This window comes from Thunnus maccoyii, chromosome 2 (genome assembly GCF_910596095.1).
Source record: "Thunnus maccoyii chromosome 2, fThuMac1.1, whole genome shotgun sequence".
NCBI classification, from domain to species: domain Eukaryota; kingdom Metazoa; phylum Chordata; class Actinopteri; order Scombriformes; family Scombridae; genus Thunnus; species Thunnus maccoyii.
Genome location: NC_056534.1, coordinates 8,753,398 through 8,777,993, shown reverse-complemented (window position 1 = coordinate 8,777,993; position 24,596 = coordinate 8,753,398). Strand labels below are relative to the sequence as shown.

At 42.3% G+C, this 24,596-nt stretch overlaps 1 protein-coding gene across 2 annotated transcripts; it reads right to left on the bottom strand.

The window, feature by feature from the left end:
• Positions 1-5,256: 5,256 nt before the first annotated feature.
• LOC121907187 (bromodomain-containing protein 4-like) lies at positions 5,257-24,161 on the bottom strand. 2 transcript variants are annotated; one of them, XM_042426611.1, is made up of 22 exons: positions 24,056-24,161; positions 21,411-21,565; positions 20,019-20,259; positions 19,830-19,922; positions 19,197-19,334; positions 18,927-19,059; positions 18,232-18,557; positions 17,775-18,146; positions 16,788-16,916; positions 16,117-16,338; positions 15,701-15,924; positions 15,517-15,617; positions 15,183-15,440; positions 14,148-14,246; positions 13,616-14,002; positions 12,249-12,854; positions 11,391-11,491; positions 11,045-11,165; positions 10,691-10,824; positions 10,347-10,537; positions 7,473-7,716; positions 5,257-7,375 (listed from the first exon to the last, which is right to left on the bottom strand). In XM_042426611.1, exons 3-22 carry the CDS (start codon positions 20,145-20,147, stop codon positions 7,307-7,309), a joined length of 4,077 nt encoding a protein of 1,358 aa, XP_042282545.1. In that variant the 5' UTR covers positions 20,148-20,259; positions 21,411-21,565; positions 24,056-24,161; the 3' UTR covers positions 5,257-7,306. The 2 variants fall into 2 exon arrangements, with proteins under 2 accessions (XP_042282545.1, XP_042282551.1); XM_042426617.1 differs by having other exon boundaries at positions 14,148-14,243.
• Between the last annotated feature and the right edge of the window lie 435 nt (positions 24,162-24,596).

The window sequence follows — 24,596 nt, the reverse complement described above, 5'->3', positions numbered from 1 at the left end:
GGTTTATTTGACCATAATTTTCTAACCTCCAAGTTTTTTTCGCTTGGTTTATTGACAACATTCTTCCATCGATATCCATGATGTTTTCACAGTCCACTTATCATATATACAGTACAGCACAATATTTATGTGTTTTTCTTTATTGATAGTACTTAAAGGACCAGTGTGTAGAATTTAGTGGCATCTAGCAGTGAGGTTGCACACTGGAACCAGTTGAATTACCCCCACCCCCCCCTCCCTTCCAAACGTGTGGCCTACTGTAGAAACATGGCGGGCTCCGTAGAGGACCTGTTCCCTATATAAAGGCCTCATTCTAAGGTAATGAAAGCATAACAATTCTTATTTTCAGGTGATTATACACTGATGAAAACATACTTATTATTATATTCCATTTCTGCCAAGTCCGTTCTGCTAGATGCAACTAAATTCTACACACTGCACCTTAAAATAATTCAAATTTCAGTTATGTTTACTGAAATTAAGTTATGTATTTACCGCTACATATATCTGCAATAACTAGGTTTATTTTTCAGCATTAAAATATCTATACTCAGGCATATTGTCACACACTCACTATATCTGTCAGACGATACATTATTATTACATTTTCAGTAGTGCTATCAGTATCAGCCTTACAAATCTAATATCTCCCTCACAGATCAATGTGCTGAGTACACTCTACTTAACTCACCAAATGACTTTTTAATACCACATAGATTGTAACTTAAACCTGCGGTGCGCAAGTTTTGCATACAAATGAACATCCGTGACATTCTGGCCTCTCTCTGTAATCCTCAGTTTATCATTGTTTTTATGAATGCATGAATGCATGAATGCAGACTCCCACCAGCCGAGACGGCTAATGTCTGGTTGGCCTTCTGCTAACTTGAATGGGGGATAAAATAATTTAATCGTGCGGCTCTTTTATACTTACCAAATGTAATTGGACCAAATGGATCAAATTCTGATAGTAAAATGAGTCATTTCGTGGGGGTTGTGTGACGCTCAAAACAATTTATCCACTGCTTTACAGTCGCAACAGTCGTAATGGAGTAGGCTACAGTGGAGCCTGTGACGTTAGCGTGTCGACTGTTTTTGTAATTACTCTCACTGCCAGAAGGGGGAGACAAAAGTTTCACACTCCAGCTTTAATATCTTTTCTGTTTCATATCAGTCAAAAAAAGATGGAAAACCAGCAGGGACAGTAAGGCCTACAATTATTACAAGTACATATTTTAACAATTATATCACATTTTAGTACGTACTTGTCAGTTGTAGATGACGATAATTTCTTAGTTATATAAGTAATTTAATTAAAGTGACCTGGAGTGACCTAGCAGTGGTGACAGGGTTTGCAACAGGTCTGATTGTGCTGACTGAAACTCCACAAAAGTAGATTAACCAGCTTCCTGGAGCACAATCCTCCGTCACGCCAGTCTCACTTCTCGTTAAATGAGGTATAACCTCTTTGGAGAGCCCACAACCACATACTAAAAGAAGTTATAACTAATGTTAGGGTGAGTATTGTTAAAATGGGTCACTTTCTTAAAAACATCGCCTTACACATGAATGACTGCTGTCGAAAAATGAAAGGTGTAAACCCAGACAAGAGTGCATTATTATATGGCAAATGGGTGATAATTCATGGTATTTACATTCAATAGATAAATGTTTTCCTATACAGTGCCGAATGGATAGTGTGTTAGACATGATAGGACCCATACATGATTCTGTGCATTTTTTGTTTGATGGCAGAGAAAGTCAAATCCTGATTGGAAAAGATTCAAGCATAAAGAGTGCCATGATGTAACTGAAGAAGTGTCCAACCACCAGATGTTTTGGGACAAGAAAGAGTGGAAAAGCTGATCCTGGGACATTTCCCATTCCAAATAAAATTCCTACACATAGAGTCAAGATCCTTAAAAAAATGTGTGGGGGAAGAGAGAGAGGGAGCGTAGAAAATAAGAAATTGATTTGTGGAAGTATATTCATTTCTATAACAGAAACATGGAGACCAGCATCTAAAACAGACCAACTGTTAGGATTTTTGAATGGAAGTCATCTTTAACTAGATGTGATATTGTCGGTCTAATTGGGATACCTTAGTAGGTAAAGCCATGGTTTTGTAAAGAGACTGGAAGGTGAGTCAGATCCAGGTTTATACTTGTCTTTCTTGTTGCCCCTCTCTTACATGTTGGTATGGCTATAAGAGGAAAAAGTTACTTTCTCTCCAATGCCATTTTCTGTGCCGAGTTCTCTGTTTTGAGGAACAGTGTCTTGGAAATTTCTCACTTCCACCTTTGCACCAATCCATGACGCCACTTGTACACCATACTGTGGTGGCAGTCCCCAAGGCTCTGGTTTTCCTGGCTGCTGAACTTTCTCAGTGGTTTTACTTGGTTCATAAACGTCAGCATTTACAGTGTCTTTATTAACCGAGTACATCCCAGTTCCTCTAAACTCATTTTGGGCAATCTCCACAGTAGAAGCCATTTTTCCATGCTCAGGAAAACAGGTTGAAGAATTCTGTCTTTCTCAACTTCCAACCTCCTGTTTCCCAAGTAAATCTCCTCCCCTCTTCATTCCAGCTGTTTTTAAACTTTTAAAGAGGGACTTGTCTGCAGGCTGTTGACAATGTGCTGTGTGTGCTGAATAACATGACATGCACATTGTTCTCTTTCGTTAAATTTAGAATGTTGATGTTGTAGACATGGGCATTGTGTCCATCCAGAAGAAGAAAATGTACCCTTGGGTCTTGTTTTGACAGGTTTTTCACAAATAGCCTTCTCCAGTCCAGGGTCAGTTCACTGTTAATCCACCATCTGAACCCTTAACAAGTGTGTTTGGTGGTGCCTGGTAGAGCCATTCCGCTTTCAAGCTCTCAGCTTTAAAAATGACAAGCAAAGGCATTAAGTCTACTGCACTGAAGCTGGCAAGAACTGTACTGGTTTCCCCTGGTTTCCCCAGCTGTGACCTCATAGCAGACACTCCCTACTTCTGTCACAACTCTTGGGGACATAAAGTGGTCCTGAAGATTTGTTTCATCACAGTTCCACAAATGTGATGGAAGATCTTTAAATCCTAGTTCTGTTAAGCTTTCCCGTAGCCGTCAAACCACTTTTCAACCACAGTTTGATTTAACCCAGCTGCCCAGGCAGCAGGAAGGGCTTCTGGTTTTTTTCATACTTAAATCTGGATGCCTTTTTAGGAAATGGTTGAACCAGTACTGCCCAGCCTTCTTAGTTAACTTGGAAAATACAGTCAGATGTTTTTTTTTCTGCATACTGATATACTAGGGCCTGTATTTCTTGCCTCCTCAGTGGGAAACCTTGCTTGGCAAGTGTCTTAATCAGCGTCACCAGTTCCTCTTCCTTTTCCCTCATCAAAACAGAGTTTCTCCCTGAGACATGTTGATATCCTTAAACTACACCCTTCACCCTCGTCTGCAGTATACTTTTTGGGTCGTTCCATGCACGAGCCAACAGTCGTGGCTGGGGTACTTGCCCTGCTTCTACTAGTTCTTCATATTCTAAAACTGCACCTTTTATTCCGTCCTCACTCCACGGATTGTATTTATTCCCTTGCCTTTTCCTTGCTTCTCCTCTCTTGTCTTTCCTTGTTGCCTTTCTTCTGAAATGTACATTAGTTTTGGTGTTTCAGGTAATTTATTTATTTATTATTTATTTAAAAACATTTATATATAATATTTATTTAAAATATGATATATATGTTAGGAGAACAAGTAAAATAGCTAGGAATAGCTAGCTGGAGCTTTTATTGGTTAGTAATATTTTCTTAGTAGAGTAGCTAAAATCACAGCTATGCTAGCTCTTCTTAGCAAGCTAGCTGATAACATATTTAAGAGAAATTATATTTAATCCAATTTAGAAAATTGATTTCTCTCAAGACAACATGTATTTTGTGATCCTCAAAAACACTTTTTCCTATCAAAATGACGAAGAGCAGTGTCTCATTTTCACAGTAGGCAATTCGAAAAATGGGATACATTTTTCAAAAGGCTGAGAGGAATATAGAAGTGATTTATAGAAATTTTGATACACAATTACATCACACTGGAATATATTGATTTTCTGGAATCAAGTGTCACTGCACGCGTTGCCACACCCACTTATATGACATCATATCCATGTGACCTTTTATCCTTATCAGTGCATAAGCATTGGTTTTGGGTTATTTGGTGTTTTCCTTAAAAAGATATTCATTGCAAAGCTTAACTGTCCCATTTGCCAGGTGTCCCACTTTAACAATACTCACCCTGCTGTTTACGGCAGGCGAGAATAAATATTCAAGACCTTTGTAATGTCTTTTCATGACCTTCAGATATCCTGAAAATGTATACTATTTGGCCAAAAGTATGTGGACACATGCACATGACACCCAAATGTGAATGTAATATGTAAATATGCTGAACTTCTCTTTCTAAAACCATGCGCCAATCTGCTGCTATAAAAGCCTCCACTCTTCTGGTTTCACACTTTCTACAACAATTTGCTGTTTTTCAGCCACAACAGTATCCGCGAGGTTGGGCCACTGGTGGGAGTAAAGGCCTGGCACATAGCGTCGGATGTGGTTGAAACCAGGGCTCTGTGCAGGCCAGACAAGTTCAACCATACCAAACTCAGAAAACCATTTCTTTATGGACCTTGCTTAGTGCATGAGGTAATGGTGATCCCCAAACTATTGCCTTAATTATCATTGTCTGGTACAGTATTAACATTTCTCTTACTTGGAACAACATGGCCTAATCAAAACTATGAAAAACAGTAAGTGAAGTCTGTATACAGTAGGGTCCAAAAGCCTGAGACCACTTTCCCATATATCAAGCACCTGGGATTGAGAAACCAAACTGTAGCTAACCTCTTCTTTCTCTACAGCTCCCCCCTTTGGCTGAAACTGGATAATTAAAGCAGAGCTCGCTGTTTGTCCACATATATGCAGTAGAGCTGCAACGATCAGACGATTCATTGACTAGCTGATTGACAAAAAATGAATCTATTTTCTATAATCGAATATTTTTTGTTTTTTTTAAGCAAAAATGCCAAAACACTTGCTGATTGCAGCTTCTCAAATTTGAGGATTGGCAGCTTTTAAGTGACAGACATGATACTAAACTGAATTTCTTTGGACTTTGGACTGTCGATCAGACAAAACAAGGCTTTTGAAGACATGAACATGAGCTCTAAGAAATTATAAATGCAGTACACTGCAGAAGACAAAAAACCAAATACACCAACATTAAGTTTTTTTTAAGTATTATTTTAATACTTTTCTTAAAAAAAGATGTTGTACTCCATAATCTGAACAAGATGAATCTATTGACCTCAATGCCTCACTCACCAACATACCAACAGGTTGTTCTGGGTAAAATAAATCAGAGAAAAATAGCAAAGGAAAAAGAAAACAAAATAAACTCAAAACAATCAAATATGAAAAGGGGAAAAGAAATTAATGAAACATTAAAAAAAGTGATTATAGAATTGATAAACACTCATGGATCTCTGGGCCAACCTATAGAAAGCGGGAAAACCTCCCGCTTCCAGAAAAACACAATGGCACATGACATCCCAAAAAACTGTCACCATCCACAGTGGAAACATTTTAAAAATAAAAACTAAAAGACAGAATGACAAACAAGAACCTATTATACAAACTGAAGGAGCTGTGAAGAAGATAGTTGTGGACGAGACGGCTATGAAAGACTAAAAACATGTACATGATGAAAGGAAATTTAAAAAAAAAAAAAAAAGACAAAGAGGGGAGTAAGAAGATGTAAGTAATGAAACGGTTAAGTGCAGATAGATCAAACAGCTACAGAATGATGGGGCCTAGTAAAAGTAGTGCCATACAATGATTTGGAACCGCTTCTTCAAACTATTACAGAGCAAACTGCTGCAGAACCTCAGATTTAAAAGGGATAAAGGAAAATTAAATAGCAATAAAAACATAGCCTTTAATATAAAGTGAAAAGAAGATGCATTTTACATGTACAAAATGTGAATGAACTTTCAGCACTCAAGAGATTGGTTTTGGCATAGAGTCGAGAGAAAAAAAAAAACAAAACAAAACAACAAAAACAGAAAAGGTATGAGAGAGAATAAGACAGACGAAACAATCCTCTCAATAGAATCATAAAAAAGTTTTTTTTTCTTCTTTACAGTAAATTCTACAAAATCAAAACCAGAGCTCAGAGATGAACACAGAGACGAGCTTTGCTCCCCGCAATCCAAATTCCTCTCATGTTCTTTTTCGTTGACGTTTCGTCGTATATAATATATATTCATGTATCTATTTATATATAATATGTATAATTTGTAGGGTGTGATCATTTAGCTTACAGGCCAGAGCGTTTAAAAGGCAAAGGACACACTCTGAAACTTTCAAAAACGCCACCGTTCCTTCCTCATCGCCCTCTCTTGTCGAAGGTCACATCGCCGAAGCCTCCGCGCTTAGTGACTGAAGAGAGAGAGAGAGAGAAGTAGAAGGAAGTGAAAGGAGGAAGGATGTCTTTGAAAAGTGTGTGAATGTGGCCCGGGGGTGTTTCGTTCCCGCTGTGTCCTGAGAAAACAACAGACTCTCAAGATGACCGCTTGGACCTGACAAACTAGACCGCACCAGCCCACCCCTCCCAGTTAAAATCCAACTTAAAATACAAAGAGACAAGATTAGGAGAGAGAGAGAGAGAGGAAACAACAAAAACAAGAGTGATCTATCCGTTTGTAATTTGTTCCTTTTAAACCCCCTTTCTCCTCCTCTCAGACATTAGAGAATAAGGTTTTCATAATTTTCACGTAATTTTCTTAAATTAAAATCCTCCTCTTCAACACTATTATTTTTTTTTTTTTTTAAATGTAAAAGTTCTGTCCCCCTCCTTTTTTTTTTCACTCTGCCTTCCTCGTTTTACTCCACGTGGGACGGGGGAGCCGACAATCGCATTATTTCAGTGTCCGTTTTCAACCGGTCTTCCCCGGAGACCCGGAACCAACAACCATAAACACCAAGCCAGACACCAAAACGTATCTGAGGTTGGAGGAAAGAGGGTTGCTTGTTTTCGATGACACTTCCCCCCCTCTCATTCACATGACACAAGCCAGCTGTTTCAACTACTGAGAGAAAGGGACAGTTACTATTAAGTCTGTGTGTGTGTGTGTGTGTGTGTGTGTGTGTGTGTGTACATTAATGTGAGCAGCGACCGTGTGTATCAGAGCATTGTGGTCTATATGCATTTTGTAAATTTGCTTATGTGTGTACAGGTCCTTCTCTCGTTCCCATCATCCTCCCTTCCCTCTCAGAACAGGTTCTCTTCGAAAATAGCCATCAGGTCGCTCTGGAAGTTAATGTCAATGGTGTCGGCCATCTGCAGAGGAGACGAGAACAAGAAGGAGCGTTAACAGGCTGCCATTAACAATCACAGTTTGGTGGGGTTTATTTTTTTGGCAAATTTTAGCGCGTACCGCCTCTCTCCTGCGCCTCTCCTGCTCGCGGCGGCGTGCCATCTCCCTCTGCTGGTCGAGAGCGTTCTGTGCGGCTGAGGAGGACGGGGGCGGGGCTTGTGGCTGGCTGGGTGGGGCCTGTGGGGAGTGAGTGGGCGGGGTAGAAGCCAGAGGCGTGGGAGTGAGCGGTGACTGTTGCTCCTGGCGACGGCGGGCGTCTTCTTGCGCCCGACGAGCTTGCTCCATGGAGTCCTCGTCGTCACGGCTACGGAACAAAAAAAAACAAGTAAGAGGGTTGATCGTGACAGGTCTGATGAGTCTGATCGGTATCTTAGTACCTGTGATCTTCTTTTTAATGAAAACTATATATAAGCTGATGTTTATTCATTTTTGACAAGGAGCCTTTAAAGTTGAATATGTAAGAACTGTGACCGAGAAAAAATAAACATACTAATAGTCAAACTATGTAACGGTGACATTGTTTCTACATTACCTCATATTTCTTTTATAAATATCTCAGGCCTTTATGCAGTTATGTTACTCATCATCAGACATATCCTGTTTTTAAATTTGAAAAAGCTGACTGGATAAAATATTGACCGAGTCACCAGTGAGCACATAAAAGACTGATTAGTCACGATGTATCTCCAGTTGCCAGGGAGCAACTACTGTTTTGGGATTATTACAGCATACAAACGTTTAAACATGTCAATTCACGACCATTGTACACATTTTCATACACACAGTATTGCGTGTATATACTGTGTGTAAATTCAATCAACAGGAACTCAGTCAAACTGTTTTTTCCAATTTACTACAAATCACAAATACTGTACCTAAAACTTCTGCTGCTGTTCATTCTCCGTAGCGTAGCGTCGTTTTAGTTTGACTGTTTTTCTCTTTTGATCACAGATTGTGATATAAGACAAGGTTTTGGTTTGTGGTTGCTGCAGCTGCTTGCTGACTGCACGATGCGATATCTTTACCACAACACGAAATGCGAATCACGAGCGGTCTGTTGATTTGCCCATTTCATGTGGCAAAGTTAGGGTAATTTAACAAAACTGTACGCTCTTGCAAATATTACAGAGATTTCTTGTGTGTTTATTGTTGTAGTTGCAAAATCGCAGTTTCCTGGAGGGACTGGCGAGCTGCTGCTATCTTTAATGTACCGGTTGCTATTTTAAGTGCTGGTTGCTGAAAAACATGGCATCCATGATTTAATGCATGATGTTGGAAATCAAACCAACACGAAGAGGACTCAGACATGAATATGATCATATGAATTTGGCAGTTTCAAATGTCAAGGTGTCTCATTTCCAGCATAAAGCATGATTACATATCTTTTTGAATAAACAGATGTGGGGCTTTAAGATGTAATAACCCTACCAGAGGAGAATGGAAAAATAAATTACCGTCTCCTAGAGGTCATGACATCATTAAGTCACTGCTACAAAGAGGCATAAATGAGGAAATGAATTTGTCATGCTTCCTCTTAATTTGTCACACATGATGGATGTTAGTACCTGTGATTTTTGTACTGTTATCTCTGTTCTTTTGTTGCTGTCATGGTGTTGGGGGGGGCGGGGGGGGGGGGGGGGGGGGGGGCACTGGGACACTGACTATAGCAGCTCCAACCCTTTATCCATCATTATCCAAAAGATTTGAAACTCTCTTCAACCAATTATGCAATGACAACTGTAATCCTGGTCTAGGTTGACTACATATGCTTCATGTCTTTATCCACTTTGACTCTGATGAACACACAGGAGTATCAAAACGTTAGTCTGTTTGCACAATTAAAGGCTGTGAATTAGCGTGCTCCACTCCCTTTTTGTCCTCAGGAAGTTTGCTCTCCTTAAGCTGAGAAGCAGCTGATTCTGTTGTATTTTGCTGGAAGATGCGCAGAGAACCAAGTTTCATGTAAAAACTCTTTAACCTTGGATCCTTTCTCATCAAGTCCCTCTATGTCCTGCCTCTAAGGACGTTTTCAAACCTATAGTCTGTTTGCTTTGGTCTGAATCAGTGGATGAGCTGCTACTTTGTTGCGTTTTCCCCTTTGGTTTGGTTCGGTTTCACTCAGCAAAATTTCAAGTGAATCAAAATGTATCAACAAAAACCATGTGGGGAGCTGTCACTCTGTTCACTGGTCAGAAATCTTGTGGAGTTGGCACAATAAAAGGAGAGTTTGTTTTTCTTCCAGGATAACTTTCCAAAATGGACAATCGGCAGAATTGACATTTCTTCATAATTGTGGTCATCGTTTGGGCCGTATACCAAAACAAAACATGCCAGCAGAGTGGCACGTTGGAAGGCGACGTCCACAGAACAATGTGTTGCTTCATGTTACGCGAAGATGTGCTGCTGCCTTCAGTCGGCTAAAGAGGACAAGGGAGCGCATACTGAGCACATACCACACACCCACACACACACCAACACACACCCACACAAACCCACACACACCAACACACACCTACACACACCCACACACACCCACACACACCCACACACACCCACACATAGCGCAGGGTTAGGGTTACGGGATACTGGAGCTGGTTTAATCCAAAAAACATGCAATGCTTTCTGCAGTTTGGTCAGATCTAGGTCAGAACACACGTTCATACCACTAATGAACTGCACCAGCTTTCGTTGGTAACCAGGATGAGACCACCTCTACAACAAGGTCTCGGTCCGGTTGTTTTGGTTTGCACCCGAGTGCGACTGCTGTGCTCACAACTGCCCGAACGAACCGCACCATGGGGGCAAACACTCCAAGGTTAGATTCAACCGAACTAAACAAGGCAGGTGTGAAAACGCCTTAACTCATGCTGTCAGTTCAGCCACTGACTTCTGCTTTCCCCTATTACACACTTTTCCCGTTTTCCTCCCGCTTACCGTAGCTTTTCTTGTTCTCTCCTGGCTTGTTCGGCCTGAGCTTTCAGCTGTCTCTCTCTCTCCTCCTTCTCCCTGGCGGCCCGTCGGAACTGTTCGAAGCTGTCGCTGGAGGAGCGAACGGAGGACGCCGGCGTGGATTGAGACCTCTGAGCGAGGCTGGCCCAAGAACCCATGTTCTTTAATTTCACATCCTTGGAGAAGAGAGAGAGAAGATAAGAATGGAAAACATCGGACAGTGACAGGTTCAATAAAGGGAGAGAAAACAGACGAACCAGATGAGGGACTGCAGATGTAATATAACTTAATCTTCTCCATTATTTTTCTTATTTTACACTCATACACACCTGTGTCTTCTTAGGAGCGATGGGAGTTTTAGGCTCTTGCTTGATTTTGTTGTCTTGCTGGGAGCAGGGTGGCGCCGGGGAGTCTGGGAGGCGGGGACCAGGGCGAGAACCATCCAATGGCTTCAGATCTAATCCTGAAGGAATTATATGAGTGGTAATTAATTGTATATACGCACCTTAAATCACTGAATGTAAGTAATACTGCTTCTGTAACGTGGCTGTAGATAAGTATGGAAGCAACTTGCTCCTCAAGTTATTTGTACTACTTCTACGTAAACGTTACCTGCTTTAGCTTTAGATATGACGGACTATGACGTAGACATTGATAGCAAAGCGGCGATCTCTTGAACTCACTGTGTTTGTTATCAGGTTTGTGTGTGTCCAGACGCATGGCAGGGCTGAATGGGGAGGGGGGCAGCACTGGCGACTGGGAAGGTTTCTCTTCTTTGACTCCGACCAGGTTGGACCTTGGGTCCTACAGGCAGACATACAGCACATTAACATACAAATAGTCTACACTCGACAACCAAACACAATGTTTTTGTCGACTGATGTTTCACAATTAAAGCTGATTACTTTTCCTGCTACATTTGTGTAAAAATAACACTTGACATTTAAATGAGGCAGAGCAGATCTTATGTGGCTAACACAGACAGTCACCGCAAACACAATGAACAAAGAACAAAGGTGGATCACTAACATGTTTCTTGATCTGTGAGGGAGACTGCTGTCCCATTGTATGGAACTGAGGCATCTGAGGAGAATGCATCATCAGGGGAGAGGGGCTCTCACGCAGGCAACCTAGAAAAACAAAAAATGTTGAACTGTTCATTTCAATGCAATATTAAATAGTTCCAAATGTGGGATGACATCTACAATGCGGTTATGTCCAGTGATTCCCCGAGCCTAGTGAGTCAACTTTGTAAATAAATAAAGTCAAATTAAAAAAGCAGCTTCGATCAAAACAGATGGTGATGCAATTTTCTGGCTCAGCGCTTTGATTGTGAAGTACTGTTTACCTCTGCTGAGTGTTTTACGGTGCTATGTTACGTAATAGGAGCAGCTTAATTTGCAAAGCTCCAAAAAAAGTTGCCTCTTCAGCTGCATCTGCTGCCTCTGCAGGAAGCTATCTTGCTCCACGACATGGCCAAACGCAGGTATGACACAAATACATTAAACTTGGTTTCACTTAGATTGAAGCCAAAACGAGGACAATTCACATTAGTGTGATGTAAATGGACTGTTCCAAAGTGCTGTACAATTTCGCCACATTCAAACACACTTAAAATGAAGCAATGTCTATTTGTGACCTGTTATAATCATATGTGGACATGAATTGTGAGCATTTAAACCAAAGATTGTTTTTTTTTTTTCCTTCTCTGATTGTTTCATTTGAATGATTTTATACAAAGGAGTGAAACTAACCACTATTTCACAAGAACAAAACAAACTAAAAATAGAGGAAAGGTGAGAAAACATGTTACAAAAACATTTTATGTTGAAGGTCTGGAACCCTCAGTTTGTGAACCACAGTCTTGAGTTTCGATATGTGTCTCACCTGTTGAGAAATGCTCTGCTTTGCTGCGTGGTGAGGGCTGTTGTTGATGTTGCTGCATCTGCTGTACCTTCTGCTGCAGGGCCACCCCCTTCTGTTGCTGCAACGCTGAGGTGTGCGTGTTTGGGAACGGCTGCTGCATGTGCGTGTGGCCTGAGCTGTGCCTCTGCGTCAGAGCAGGGGCGGGTGTCGTCACAGCCTGCGTGTGCATCGACGCCACCAGCTGAGAGGCGCTCTGCACGGGAGAGTGCGTGTGCAGCGGCTGGGTCTGCACCGGTGGTCGAACTTGGAGCGACTGCAGGAAGGTTTGGACCTGACTGAGGGGCGGGGTTTCGGAACTGGTGGGCGTAGGCTCTTCGTCGTCCTCCAGCAGGGCTTGGGGCGGTTGCGCCGAGAGGGTACCCAGGATGCCGTGCGACGGGGGTGAGGGTACGCGCGGGCGGGGGACGGGCTGGGGGAGGGAGAGCGGGAGCGAGGGCTGGAGTTGGGGTGAGGAGGATGGAGGCAGAGAGGGGAGCGAGGACGGGGGAGGCTGTGAGATTTTGGGAGGCAGTGGCGCCGCGCGGTTGCTAGGTCTCGATGGTTGCTGGGGAAGAGCATTGTGGATCGCTGCGAACAAAGACAAGAGGAGAAGAAGAACAGATTAAAAAACAAGCAATTAAGTTTTTTTTTTAAAAAGACAAAATAGAAACCTCTTCCTGCAACTGTGGGTTAAATTTCTAAGAAGCCAGATCGACAACAGAGCTAAAAACAACAAGGCGGACAGAGAATGACATCTTTAGAAAAGTATCAATGCTAAAACGATGAGTCAATTTATTCATAAGTCGAATTAATAATTTATTGATTACTGGGAGCAGGAAACTTGCTTTCAGCTGCTACTCATTAGTCTTTTTCCCAGTTATTTGGCCATGATGAAAATGTATATCTTCTTTATAAATGTCTGTGTCTATACTGTATGCAAATATGTTTCCTCCTCAAAATGCCCAGGACCAGCTATTCCACTCGTCTGGATTACATCATTACATAACATACTGTATGTGTACATGCATATATTACATGCAATGAACACATGCACCAGCTCTTGTCTTCTGAATTTTGTCCAGTATGTGCACACCATTTAAATCAAGTGCAAGAATGACGATGTTTTTTAATTTGTTTCCTGCTTTTTCCTTGAATATCATTGAAAATCTTTCAATTTTGGACTGTTGGTAAGACAAAAGAAGCATCATCTTAGGCTCTGGAAGCCAGTGAGGGCCTATGAACTAAAAAAAAATTGATCAATTGACTGGTAAAATATTTAAAACTATTAATTGATAAAGAAAATAATTATTGGTTGCAGCCCTAAAAAAGTGTTACAGAAGAGCAGGCACCTGGTGAAGGTATGATGGGATGTTGGTTGAGGAAAGGGTGCGTCTCAGTGGGCGTCTGGCCGGTGGGTGTGTTTGCATTGAGGAGGCCAGAGGCGACGGGGGCACCAGCAGTAGTAATGGTTGGGTTGGGCTCCGTGTTGGGCTGCGTCAGGTGAGGGTTCATGAAGTGGGCCAGAGGATCGAACAGCTGGGAGGAGTCCAGAGAAGGGACAGGGACAGGGACAGGAGGAGGAGGGACAAACGGTGGTTTGGACTGGACTACTTGAGGCTGCGTTGGAGGTTGAAGCTGAGGAGCTACTGGGCCAGCTACGCTACTGAGGGACTGGTGGTGCGGTCTCTTGGTGTCCTTGTTAGTCGAGGTCTTCTTCTGCAGCTTGGGAACCAGCCCTGGTAGACAGAGACACAGGGATATAAACTGTTTGGAGGAAATATGACATGTTGAAGAATTACGGCTACTGTACACTGTGTGTGTACAGCTGTTCAAAGTTGTTTGATTATGCTGTGAATGTGTACAGTGAGTTTTTTTTGTTACCATTCTCAGAGTCTTCACTATCAGAGGAGTCACTGCTGCCTGAAGACGAAGATCCCGTCTTCATCTTTGTCACATTTGTCATTTCCAGAGGCTTCTCTACTGCAACAAACGCACCCACAACATTCAGAAAGTGATGGACTGATAGCTCCTGTCTCACTTGTGTAACCACAAGACATACAGCCGGTGTCATTAAAAATAAATTGACACTGAAAGAAACCTCTTAGTGAGAGAATTATTTAGCAGTTGTCAACTGATCTGATCAGTCAGACAGACTGATCAATGACAACTAAATGCAATTAACTGAGCTCCTTTATGATGCATCTGATGGTTTCTTAACAGGGCAAAGATACATGCATGAAATCAAAATCATGATAATCATATTTTTTCCAATATTAACGTACAATGCAGTATAGCAAATGTATGATTAATTACATGCAAACTGATGTTCAAAGCATTGAACAGTGTTCCACCACTATGCATTACACTAACTATAAAAAAACGTATTGATTTGTTTTTAAATTGTAGTTTACTCAGAATCACTTATTTAGACACTATAGGATTCCACTGAGAATCAATAAACAAACATAGATTGTATTTAATGATGTAGACCAGGTTCAGTCTTAAAATAGAAAAACCGCAAGTTCTAACATGTAAAACCTTGTATCAGGTAAGGCAGTAATTACTTTGGAGAAAAATACCGCAATTATTGTACCATCAAACTTGTTTGATGTCACTGATTGATATAAAAAGGCAAACAAACTGTTTAAAGTAGTGATTCATGAGGCAGTGAGTCATCCCTGTGTTGTTGTGACCTCTTTACAAGCTGTAAAACCAGAGGGACCAGTCTACGTATGTAGTGTTGAAGATGATTTGACAGTTCAATTGAAGGGTTACACAGATTTAATTTAGAGTGGTAGAACCAGACACTCTCATGCAAGAGCCTGGGCTCACATGAGAATAGTTGGAATCGCGGCGGTCTCGTGACAGTCCCTCACAGGGCATGTTAAGACCTGAGCACAGATGCTAACGGCCTACCTGACGGCTTTTTCTTCTTCCTGAGGCAGCTGGAGACGTATTTCTCCAGCTCTCTCAGCGTGGAGGGCTTCAGCGTCTCGAAGTCGATCTCGATCTCGTCCGGGTTGGAGTTCTTCAGCGAAGGCTCGCGCGTCTGGATTATATGAACGACGCGGCCCAGTTTGTCACCGGGTAACTTGTTGATGTCCAGGCTCAGCTGACGCTTCTCCTCGTACGACATCGGCTTGCACCTGTCGGTGGACACGCCCCCGAACACATCTGGGGAGGAAAACGTAACAGCAGGTTGATACTTGGTCATCTTTAATGAAAATATAAACTGATCTGGTACACATACCTATGTCATCTCCTGCTTCAAGAGAGGCTGAGGGGACGAGAGGGGTCGGCCCGGTCTGAGGGGGCACAGCTGGACGACTGCTTTTAACTCCTTCTTTCTTACTGTTATTGACAAATGATTGAATTAGCTCCAGTTAATGCAGCTGCAATAACGTCACTTATCTTATTACCTCTGCGAAACCTACCCGGGCTTCTTCCTGTCCTTCTTTACAATGATTGGCTCTTTGCTGCTCTTGCTTTTCTTGGAAGTCTGAAGCATCACAGAGGGAGGGGCCTCCACAGGTTCCTCTGCTCCCATCTTCTTCTTGTGCTTTTCTTTCTTCTTCTCCTTCTTTTCCCTCTCTTTCTTCTTAGGCTTGCTGACCTGCGGCTGGGAGAGTGCGGCCAGCTGCTCGTGGACAGCCTTCAGCTAGACGACACGAACACAAAAAAAAAGACACAGACACAACAGCGGTGTTCAGAGACGCAAAGACAGCAGCCTTCGAATGTTTGTTTCTCCATGTTTCAGCATTTACCCATGTTCGGCAAAGCTGTTCTGCATGGCCCACCCACCTGTTGTGTCTCATAAGCCTCCCTCCCCCTTCATTTTCCATCCTCTAACCTGTTCCTGTAACTCAGCCAATCGGTGTTGCCTTTCATGTTCTGAGTCTCCCGCCGAGGACTCCGATTCGGAGGAACTGGAGCTGTCATCTTCCGAGACAACGGAAGGAGGCGGGGCTTGTCGAGTGGAGGGGGCAGGGTGGAGGGCCGATGATGGGGTGGGAACAGGGGCGGGCTCCTCTGGCTCATCAGGCATTTTGGCGAAACGCATCTCAAACACGTCCTGTTAGGATGGAGGACAGCGGGAGAATTAAATGTGCTAATTGCAATGAAACTTATCATTCTTTCTGTAATATGCATTTAAAAACAGTCTACATGGATAGATTTACCATGCTCCAGTATATATGATATAAAATGAATACCTAATCATTTCCTGAGCACACGCAGTGGATCATTTGGAGCAAAGAAAAAGACTCTTTGCAAGCAAATAAATGTATGTTTTGTGGAGCAAATACATTTAATAAGGACAAAACAGATTTCTGTTTATTCATTGCTCAAAATATCCTGTCATGTGCTGAGGAACGAGGGCACAAATATAACTCCCTACTATAATAGCCTGCGCTCTTCTGGGATGGATTTCAACAAGAAAGGGGTGTCTGCATACTTTTGGTTACATAGTGTATACAATGCTGACTATGGTTTGCTTGACACTACGCGTGATGCAATGCTTACCTGTAATTTACGTGCCATGCCGACCACATCATGGTCTGGTGGATTATACTTGTAACAATTAGAGAACATCAACCTGACGTCTGCTGCAAATTCTTGAGCGTCTCTGTACTGTCTGTTGTCCAGCTTTTTCTGAAGGAGACAAACAAAACCAAACGGAGAACCGTGATCAAAAACAATCCAAATCCTTAAAGTTTTAAAACCTTTTTTTTTTTTTTTTTTGTATTACAGAAATCTGTGGGTTGTTGAGGAATATCCTGAACTTGAACATCAACCACAAAACTACCCTTAAAACCAAATACTGAGCTGAAAAGTACCAAAAGGTGGCACACGATGCTTGATTTTTGTTAATTATCTCTCAATCACATATTACAGTCTTTCCCCCTAGGTTGAATGGTTTCTATTTATTTGTTTAGCGTTGTCAGGCTAGGCTAACCCATTGTTGCTAACTTTGGGGCTAACCCCTTCACTTTTCCAGCAGTTGGGGAAACAACAAACATGACTTTTCATGGTCTTGACAAACTGCAGCATTTATTAACTGACACACTGGAGTCCGTACTGCACATTTACCGCCACACTGACAACTTACTGCTAACCTTTTCCTCTGCTCCGCTCAAATTCACCGTTATTTTTCTGCCGCTCCCTCTCTCGCTTAACCTCTGCCCTATTCCTTAAAAAGGAGTCACGCTACCTGCAGTTTCCCAGGCAACGACTGCTGCGGACTGCTGAGCGCTGCTCGGAAACTCCCAAACGCCATTGGATATTTGGTGTTATTTTTGACATTTAAAAAAATATTTTTTGGCCTGGCGGGGGTTCTCGTTGTACTGTTATCGGGGAAACACTGTATTACCTGATTTTGACTTTGATCAGTTTAGAGTGTAATTTTAGAAGAGAAAAAAAAAATCCTTTTGGCATCTGTGCTAAACCCAAGGTATTGTCTTAATGACGCCAGGTCCGTTGAATGTTCATCACCAATCCACATAAAATCACCTTGATGGTGCTGAGGTCCATGGGATGCTTGATGATTTCATGGTAGTCATGGAGGCCAAGAGCTTTTACGTCAACAGGCTTGTAGAAGGGCCAGGCGTATGCTACGTGTTTCTTGGACAGCATCTCTCTGACAAGGCGTGCGCAGGAACGCAACTGTTCATGACGCTTGGGCGTTGATGTCCCTCCCGTCTCCAAACCGCCACCCAGGTGGTGCTGAGAGTCCGGCTGCAACGCGTCTTTTTTGGCCTGCTTTAACGGGCGACTGCTGTCTCGGCGCGGCCGAGTGTCAACAGAGACGGGAGATGATTCACTGAGCTGGTCGTTGGCTGTGGGTGTGGTGGTGTCTGCTTTCCTCTTCTGGCTCTTCCTTTGCTGTTGGAACGTCAGAGATCAGAGGTTAGAAAATTACAACAAATCGACTTTTGTTTAATAAGAACGGCGACCTCCGCCTCCTTACCTTGATGAGGGCGGGGGAGCTCTGCAGCATCGGGGTAGGGTGGAGGCCTGGGTGTGTCGGGGCCGGAGGGGGGACAGAGGTCATGCTCTGGGCCAGGACGTCTGGTGTTGAGAGTGGGTAAGGGGGTCCCAGATGGGGTGCGTGGGAGGTGGGTGTAGGAGGCACGCGTGGGGGCTGAGGCTGGGCCAGAGGCAGGGCGGGAGGGCCTTGAGGGGTGGATGAGGCATGGGTCTGCGGGGTGGTTGGAGGGGATGAAAAGCCTCGTGTGTGGGGGTTAGGGGAGAGGGTTGGTGAGTCTTTGCCTGAATCTGACTTAGAGATCAGAGCTGGAAGGAAGAAGACAAACAAGTAGTGAACACAAGAATGAAACCAACCATTCTTATCCAGACATACTTGAAACCTGTCAGACAATAATTGTTCTCCTAAAGAGCCTATCAAACCTTCACTTAATAAATGTTTCATATTAGGCATGGTGGATGAACAGGAGGAACCAGTACAGACAACATATAAACCAAACATACAAGCTTGACTGGTTAAGTTGGTATCATTTACTTCTTCTAACAGTTTTCAGACTAACACAACCTTCATCATAACGTCATTAAATCTTTGCTATTGAAGCGAAGAGGATGGTTCTGGAAGCGACAACAACAGTATGACATTTTTTAAAGCCCAAAATAATGTCCTAAAAATCATACCGGCCTCTCGTCTGCCTCCGCGCCGTCCCTTGGATGTCACGGGAATCTCCGTCTCCTCTTGCGGCATCTCTGTGATCCTCTGGAGAAACTGCTTTTCCAAGGACTCCGCCATTAACACAATATCATCCCCAGCCTAAACAAACAAACAAACACATATACATGTTAAGATGGCATGAAGCCTTCTTTCTTTATCTAAGTGATCAAATTACAATGTTTCTGTTGTTTATCTGAACTACAAAATCAGGGAGCAGGACTGCTTATGTGGCTGACCTTGTTGTAGATGTAGCAATTTGTGAACATCGTGTTGAAGTCTTGGATACACTCCTGGGCGTTCCAGTAGTAATTGGTCTCCAGACGTTTTTTTATCGTGCCCATGTCCATGGGGACCTTGATGATCTTATAGTAGTCCTTGAGAGAGGAAGCAGGTAGAGGTAAGTACAGTGATTAAATACGACGTCTGGACAAAAGTAAAAGAAAGAATCTGAGAAAACAAAGACACGATACGTGTATGTCTTTACAAAAAAACAACAACTCTTATTTGCTTCCTTTAGTCCAAACCATAATGATTAGATGATTAATTAATATATATAATATTTTAATCATTTATTCATTAAGTTTCTCCTCTTTGACCACAGAAGAAATATTGGAGACAGTTGTCACAATGTACCAATTGAAGAAGAAAATCTGTTTAAAAAAAAAAAAATGCTGCTTTTTCTGGAGCATCAATACAGAGGAAGAGGACAGCGGCGGATTTTATTTCAGGGCGGTACATCTACCCACACTACTGTGTACTTCGCTGCCGCTTTGCATATAAAATGAATGCAGTGGCTTTTTTGATGCTATCGCTGTTTTGGACTATGTAGTTTCGTTACAGGCACGCAAACACATAAACACGCGACTCACAGGCAAATTGAGTTTGATGGCATCTACAGGAGCATGGAAGGGCCATGCAAAGTGGTGTTTCCATAATGTCTTCATCACTACTTTAAGCAGGTACTGGAAAAAAAAAGAGCAAAAATCAGTTAAATCAGTTAAATTAAATGCAAACATCAGACGAAATTTACATGTACAAACAGACAGAAAGCTCCCTACCTGTAGCTGATTGGTCTGTCGTTTGGGTCTGGAGGGATTCCATGTTTCAGGGGCTGGAGGGTTGAAGGGGAGAGGTGGTGGGTCAGAGGGAGGGTTCTGGCTGCTGCCTGCCTCCAGGCCGTCTCCCATCGCAGTGGTGGGTTGCAGTGGCTTAGCGGACAGTTTAGGCGGATTTGACCTGGCAGGGGCAGGTGGGACCGGGGGGAGCCCCCTCAGGCCATTACACTCCTCACTCGTCTCTCTGAAAGGACGATCGACAAGAAGCATCATCACCACTTCCGCTGCCATTATTAGGCTTGTTAGTGAAGCCAACTCTGACTCATCTATTTCAGGATACACGTCTCAGCATCATTATGACGCCTCGAATCTGAAATCGACTCATGTCTACACACACTGAGGTCGCACACCGACTCGTTTTCGTAGCGCACCGACTCTTCTTTGGCAGCGTAGCCTAACCCTATCCCCTCCTAGCGTGTGGGAGAACCTGCGGTGGCTGCGAAACTCATGAGAAACACTAAAGGTCCTCTCTAGAGCCAGTGTTTGGTTTGTCCACTCTGGGCTACTGTAGAAGAATGGTGGTGCAACATGGCGGCCTCCATGTAAGAGGACCTGCTCCCTATCCAGATATAAAGGGCTCATTCTAAGGTAACGAAAACACAACAATTCTTATTTTCAGCTGATTACACACTAATTAAAACATTGTTATGAATATCAGTCTGTCCCGCTAGATGCCATTAAATCATACACACCAGTCCTTTAAGACACAAAGTCTCTGTTAACATATTCAAACAAATGCATTCAGACCAACTACAACTTGTTGGATGTCAGACTCCTACAGTAAATATTGACTCACTGCTGATAATCAAATAAAGACTGTGAGCCTTCCCGGCTCTGGTTAATGTTCATGTTTATGTGCATTAACATGCAATACCACATGGTCAAATGAGCCATTCAGTTGAATAATGGACAAAGATACAAAATAATGCAATCATCAAGCACACATTAACATGTAATTATGATGGATAAAAAACCCTGATTTATGTACACAGTGACGGGCCAGCAGTAAAAATGATAGTGCTATTTTAGAATTTCAAAATTTGAAGTCAGTGTTGGGTTATATCTGTGGAAAATTTCAGCTAGAAAATCTATGCAATATATCTTCAGAAGCACTATTTTTGTTTTTACACGTTTGGAGCAGACGCAAGGGAAAATAACTTTTCCAACAAACTAATAGCAGCGTTCCACTTTAGAAACTGAGGCTGAAAAGTGAAGAAATAAGAAATTTGCCATATGGGAGCTCAAAATTTCTAGTATCAAGCATTTTGTTGACAAAAGTCAGTTGTCAATTCTGATTTAAATATGAAGAAGACAAATTGTTTTATAAAGACTTACATGTTTGTCTCCGTGCAGCCGCGATCTAATTCAATTGTGTGATCATATCTCAGTCGGGAGGCAGCGATCTTCTGAGGTAAGACCGGCGGTTCGACGGTGACTCGCTGTGGGGGCAAGGAAACGACAACACACACCGAGAGAGGACCGAGTGTCACCTGAGAGACAGAAAATAGAGAAATGAGAGATTAAAATTGAAGTCAGAACTGTCAGGTAAAAGGTAAAAGGTTTTGTGTTTAGAGATCATGATATAAAGCAAGTTTTTCATACAAAACACTGACACAGACAGTTGTCGCAATCCTTCATAACATGTTGGAAATTTGATGTTGCTAAAACTAACACAACAGTCTGTCACATCCCCCTCTTTTTCCAGCCAGTTCATGATGTGCTAACGAAATATCTCCACTATTCTCCTGTGAAATAAAGGTGTGAACAACCCACAGAGGTTAAAAAAAGGACGGGACTCCCCGCTAGTCAGAACTGATGAAGTCTCTTACATGTCCAAAGTCCAGACTTACTCTACTTTTACATAGTAAATTAAAAATGTTTATGAATTTTTAAAAAAGCAAAATACCTTGATCTAACTGGAACCGGCCAGATGAACAGAGACTTACATAATACGCAATTCTTAGCTCTTACATACTCCTATCCCGTTTTTGTAATAAAAAGGTTTGAGAGCTGCAACATAACCCTTAAAGTCTCTGCATCAGTGTGCCAGACACCCCTGTTTATTACCTCTTATTTACTGTTGTTGGCTGGGCCTTTTTACTCCGCAAGCAAGAAACCCTTATTAAGTGTATTTTCACTCTTCTGTCGATCTACTTTATGTCTGCTTTGCCTGTTTTTCCCCCAAGTTATGGAAATGTACAAACTATGGGCTGTGTACATATAGAAAATTAAACATGTTCTTCTCTTCATTCCCTGGGGAATTAAAGAGTACAATCAACATAAGTCTCAGTATTCCCGTGGTTCTTTTATCATTTCTATGTGGCGCTTTTTCCTCATATGCCTATAGATAATTATGTGGGCATTTTACAGGTTTTATGTGCTTTGTTTCAGGTTTTGTGTGACTTTCATTCGAGCTTGCTGACAAGAACTGCGATTTCCATGGTTTTATTGACGAATACAGTGAATCTTGACTGTTTCTAGTTGCCTTTTGATAGTGTATGTCAAACGTACTTTTGAGTTATTTCTATGTAAGACACTCTTTCCAATGCTCAAAGAAAAAAAAAAACATGTCTTTTGTCTGTCATAAACTGGCATTTTCATCCTCTGATGGTGGCTGAGTTTCCACCAAAGACCTAAATCTTCATATTTATATTTATTTATTAACTATGTATATATACAATTCTTGGAAATACTGTAAGACAAATGTCCATTTTCCTCTACAAATCCAAATAACAAGTTCTTGTCAAATGTGTCGTGTTAGGTGTGCCTCTTTTCCCCCGAAACAAAACCGAAACAAAAACTGTGACATCAGATGTTGTCAACAGGCTTCCGGACATTACAGGTGGTGAATATTTGAGACATGAATCTACACCGCCAGAATTTAGAATAGTGGACTATAAATGGGAGCAACTCTCTTTATGTTCAATGTCAAATGTTGTTATCTATGTCCTATAAAACCAGATGTGTCAAAACCTTACCGTTAATACATAATGACATCACTTCTACCTGACCAGCGACGTATAATCATGTACTAAGAATCTATCGTTACTCAAAAGACCCAGTCTCGACACTAAGCAGGTGTGTTGACATAATGTATACAGTTAACGTTAGGTGTAAAGCAAATACTATATCGGAGATAACTTTGACCGACGCTACAGTATCAAACATCTAGAAAGAGAAGCGAATAAACGTAATTTGACACCTAAATTAACCGTTCTACAAAATTTATCAGCCATTTTGCTACTATTTCGTATCACGTAACTTAGCGTTGTGTTCTTCATACTACCGCTAACGTTATGTAAGCATAAGCGAATATTTATCATTAACAATGAGTAAAAAGGCACACTTTAATGAGGAATTACTTCACTGCTACACGGCGTTAACGTTACACCTTTGCTAACCTTCCTTGACAGTACATCGCCATGTCCACTGTGAGCAACTGACATCTCCGCACGTAAACGGCCTTTCAGAATACAACTTGGACGGGATTGATATTCTCGAAATGACGTACGTCACACTTCACATGAGCTTCTGCGCCATCATGCGTAAATTACGCTGCCGAGGGGACGTAACTTATGTCACGAATACGGCCTACGGGGCTACAAACAAACAGCCAAGAAGCTAGCTGGCTAGCATGATCCCGACCTGCAGCTAACGTGCACACTGACAGTACGGAGTATCCAACGCCACGAAAACAACCTTAGCACAAGTATTACGAGAAGAAAGACACAACACAGAATATGCACAACAACACCAAATCGCGCTAACTTAAAAGACAGAAATTCATCTATCTCGTGTGCCCGAACCGGTGCAAGGCCTGCGAAGACAGCTCATGCTCCGCTTGCCGAGGCGCACACTGACAGCGCGCGAAATACGCCACCGATGTCCCTTGTAAAGCTTTTACCGGATTCCCGGGGTTGTACGCTTTCGTTTGATATATCACTGGTATCTACACAAGGACATAAAATGCTATTTTTTACCTTCTTCAGTCGGTTGTCAGCGCTCGCAGACCTTCCTCGCCCCAAATCCAGAACAAACAGTCCCGTTCGACGTCGATGACGTCAGACGCACGGGGGCAGGCTGGACGTTGTCAGTCGAAATGTCACCCAGGACTCCACCCCCTCCCCCGGGGTGGCATCATGCAATACTCCGTAACAGTTTCAGAGAGACACCAGCTAGTTTCTCATAACACAAATGGTGTTTTTGAAACACAAATGATACATTTGCTTTAAATTACTATCCAGGGATAAAGCCGAGTGAAAAATAATCTCATTACGCATGTTTAATTCCTAATCACCACCACCGGCTGGCGCTAAATGCCTAAGATGCGCACCGAAGTGCCATTACTTCCCCCCCGCAGAGCAGTACATATTGACAACACAGAGCAAAATCAGAAATTTGATTATTTAATTACACCTTTCGCACTCCAGTGTATTTGTGAGGCAACAGCAAAATCTTCTGTCATAGAATATAACTGAGAAAACTTTTTCAGTAGATGGTGACATACATATATTATATATA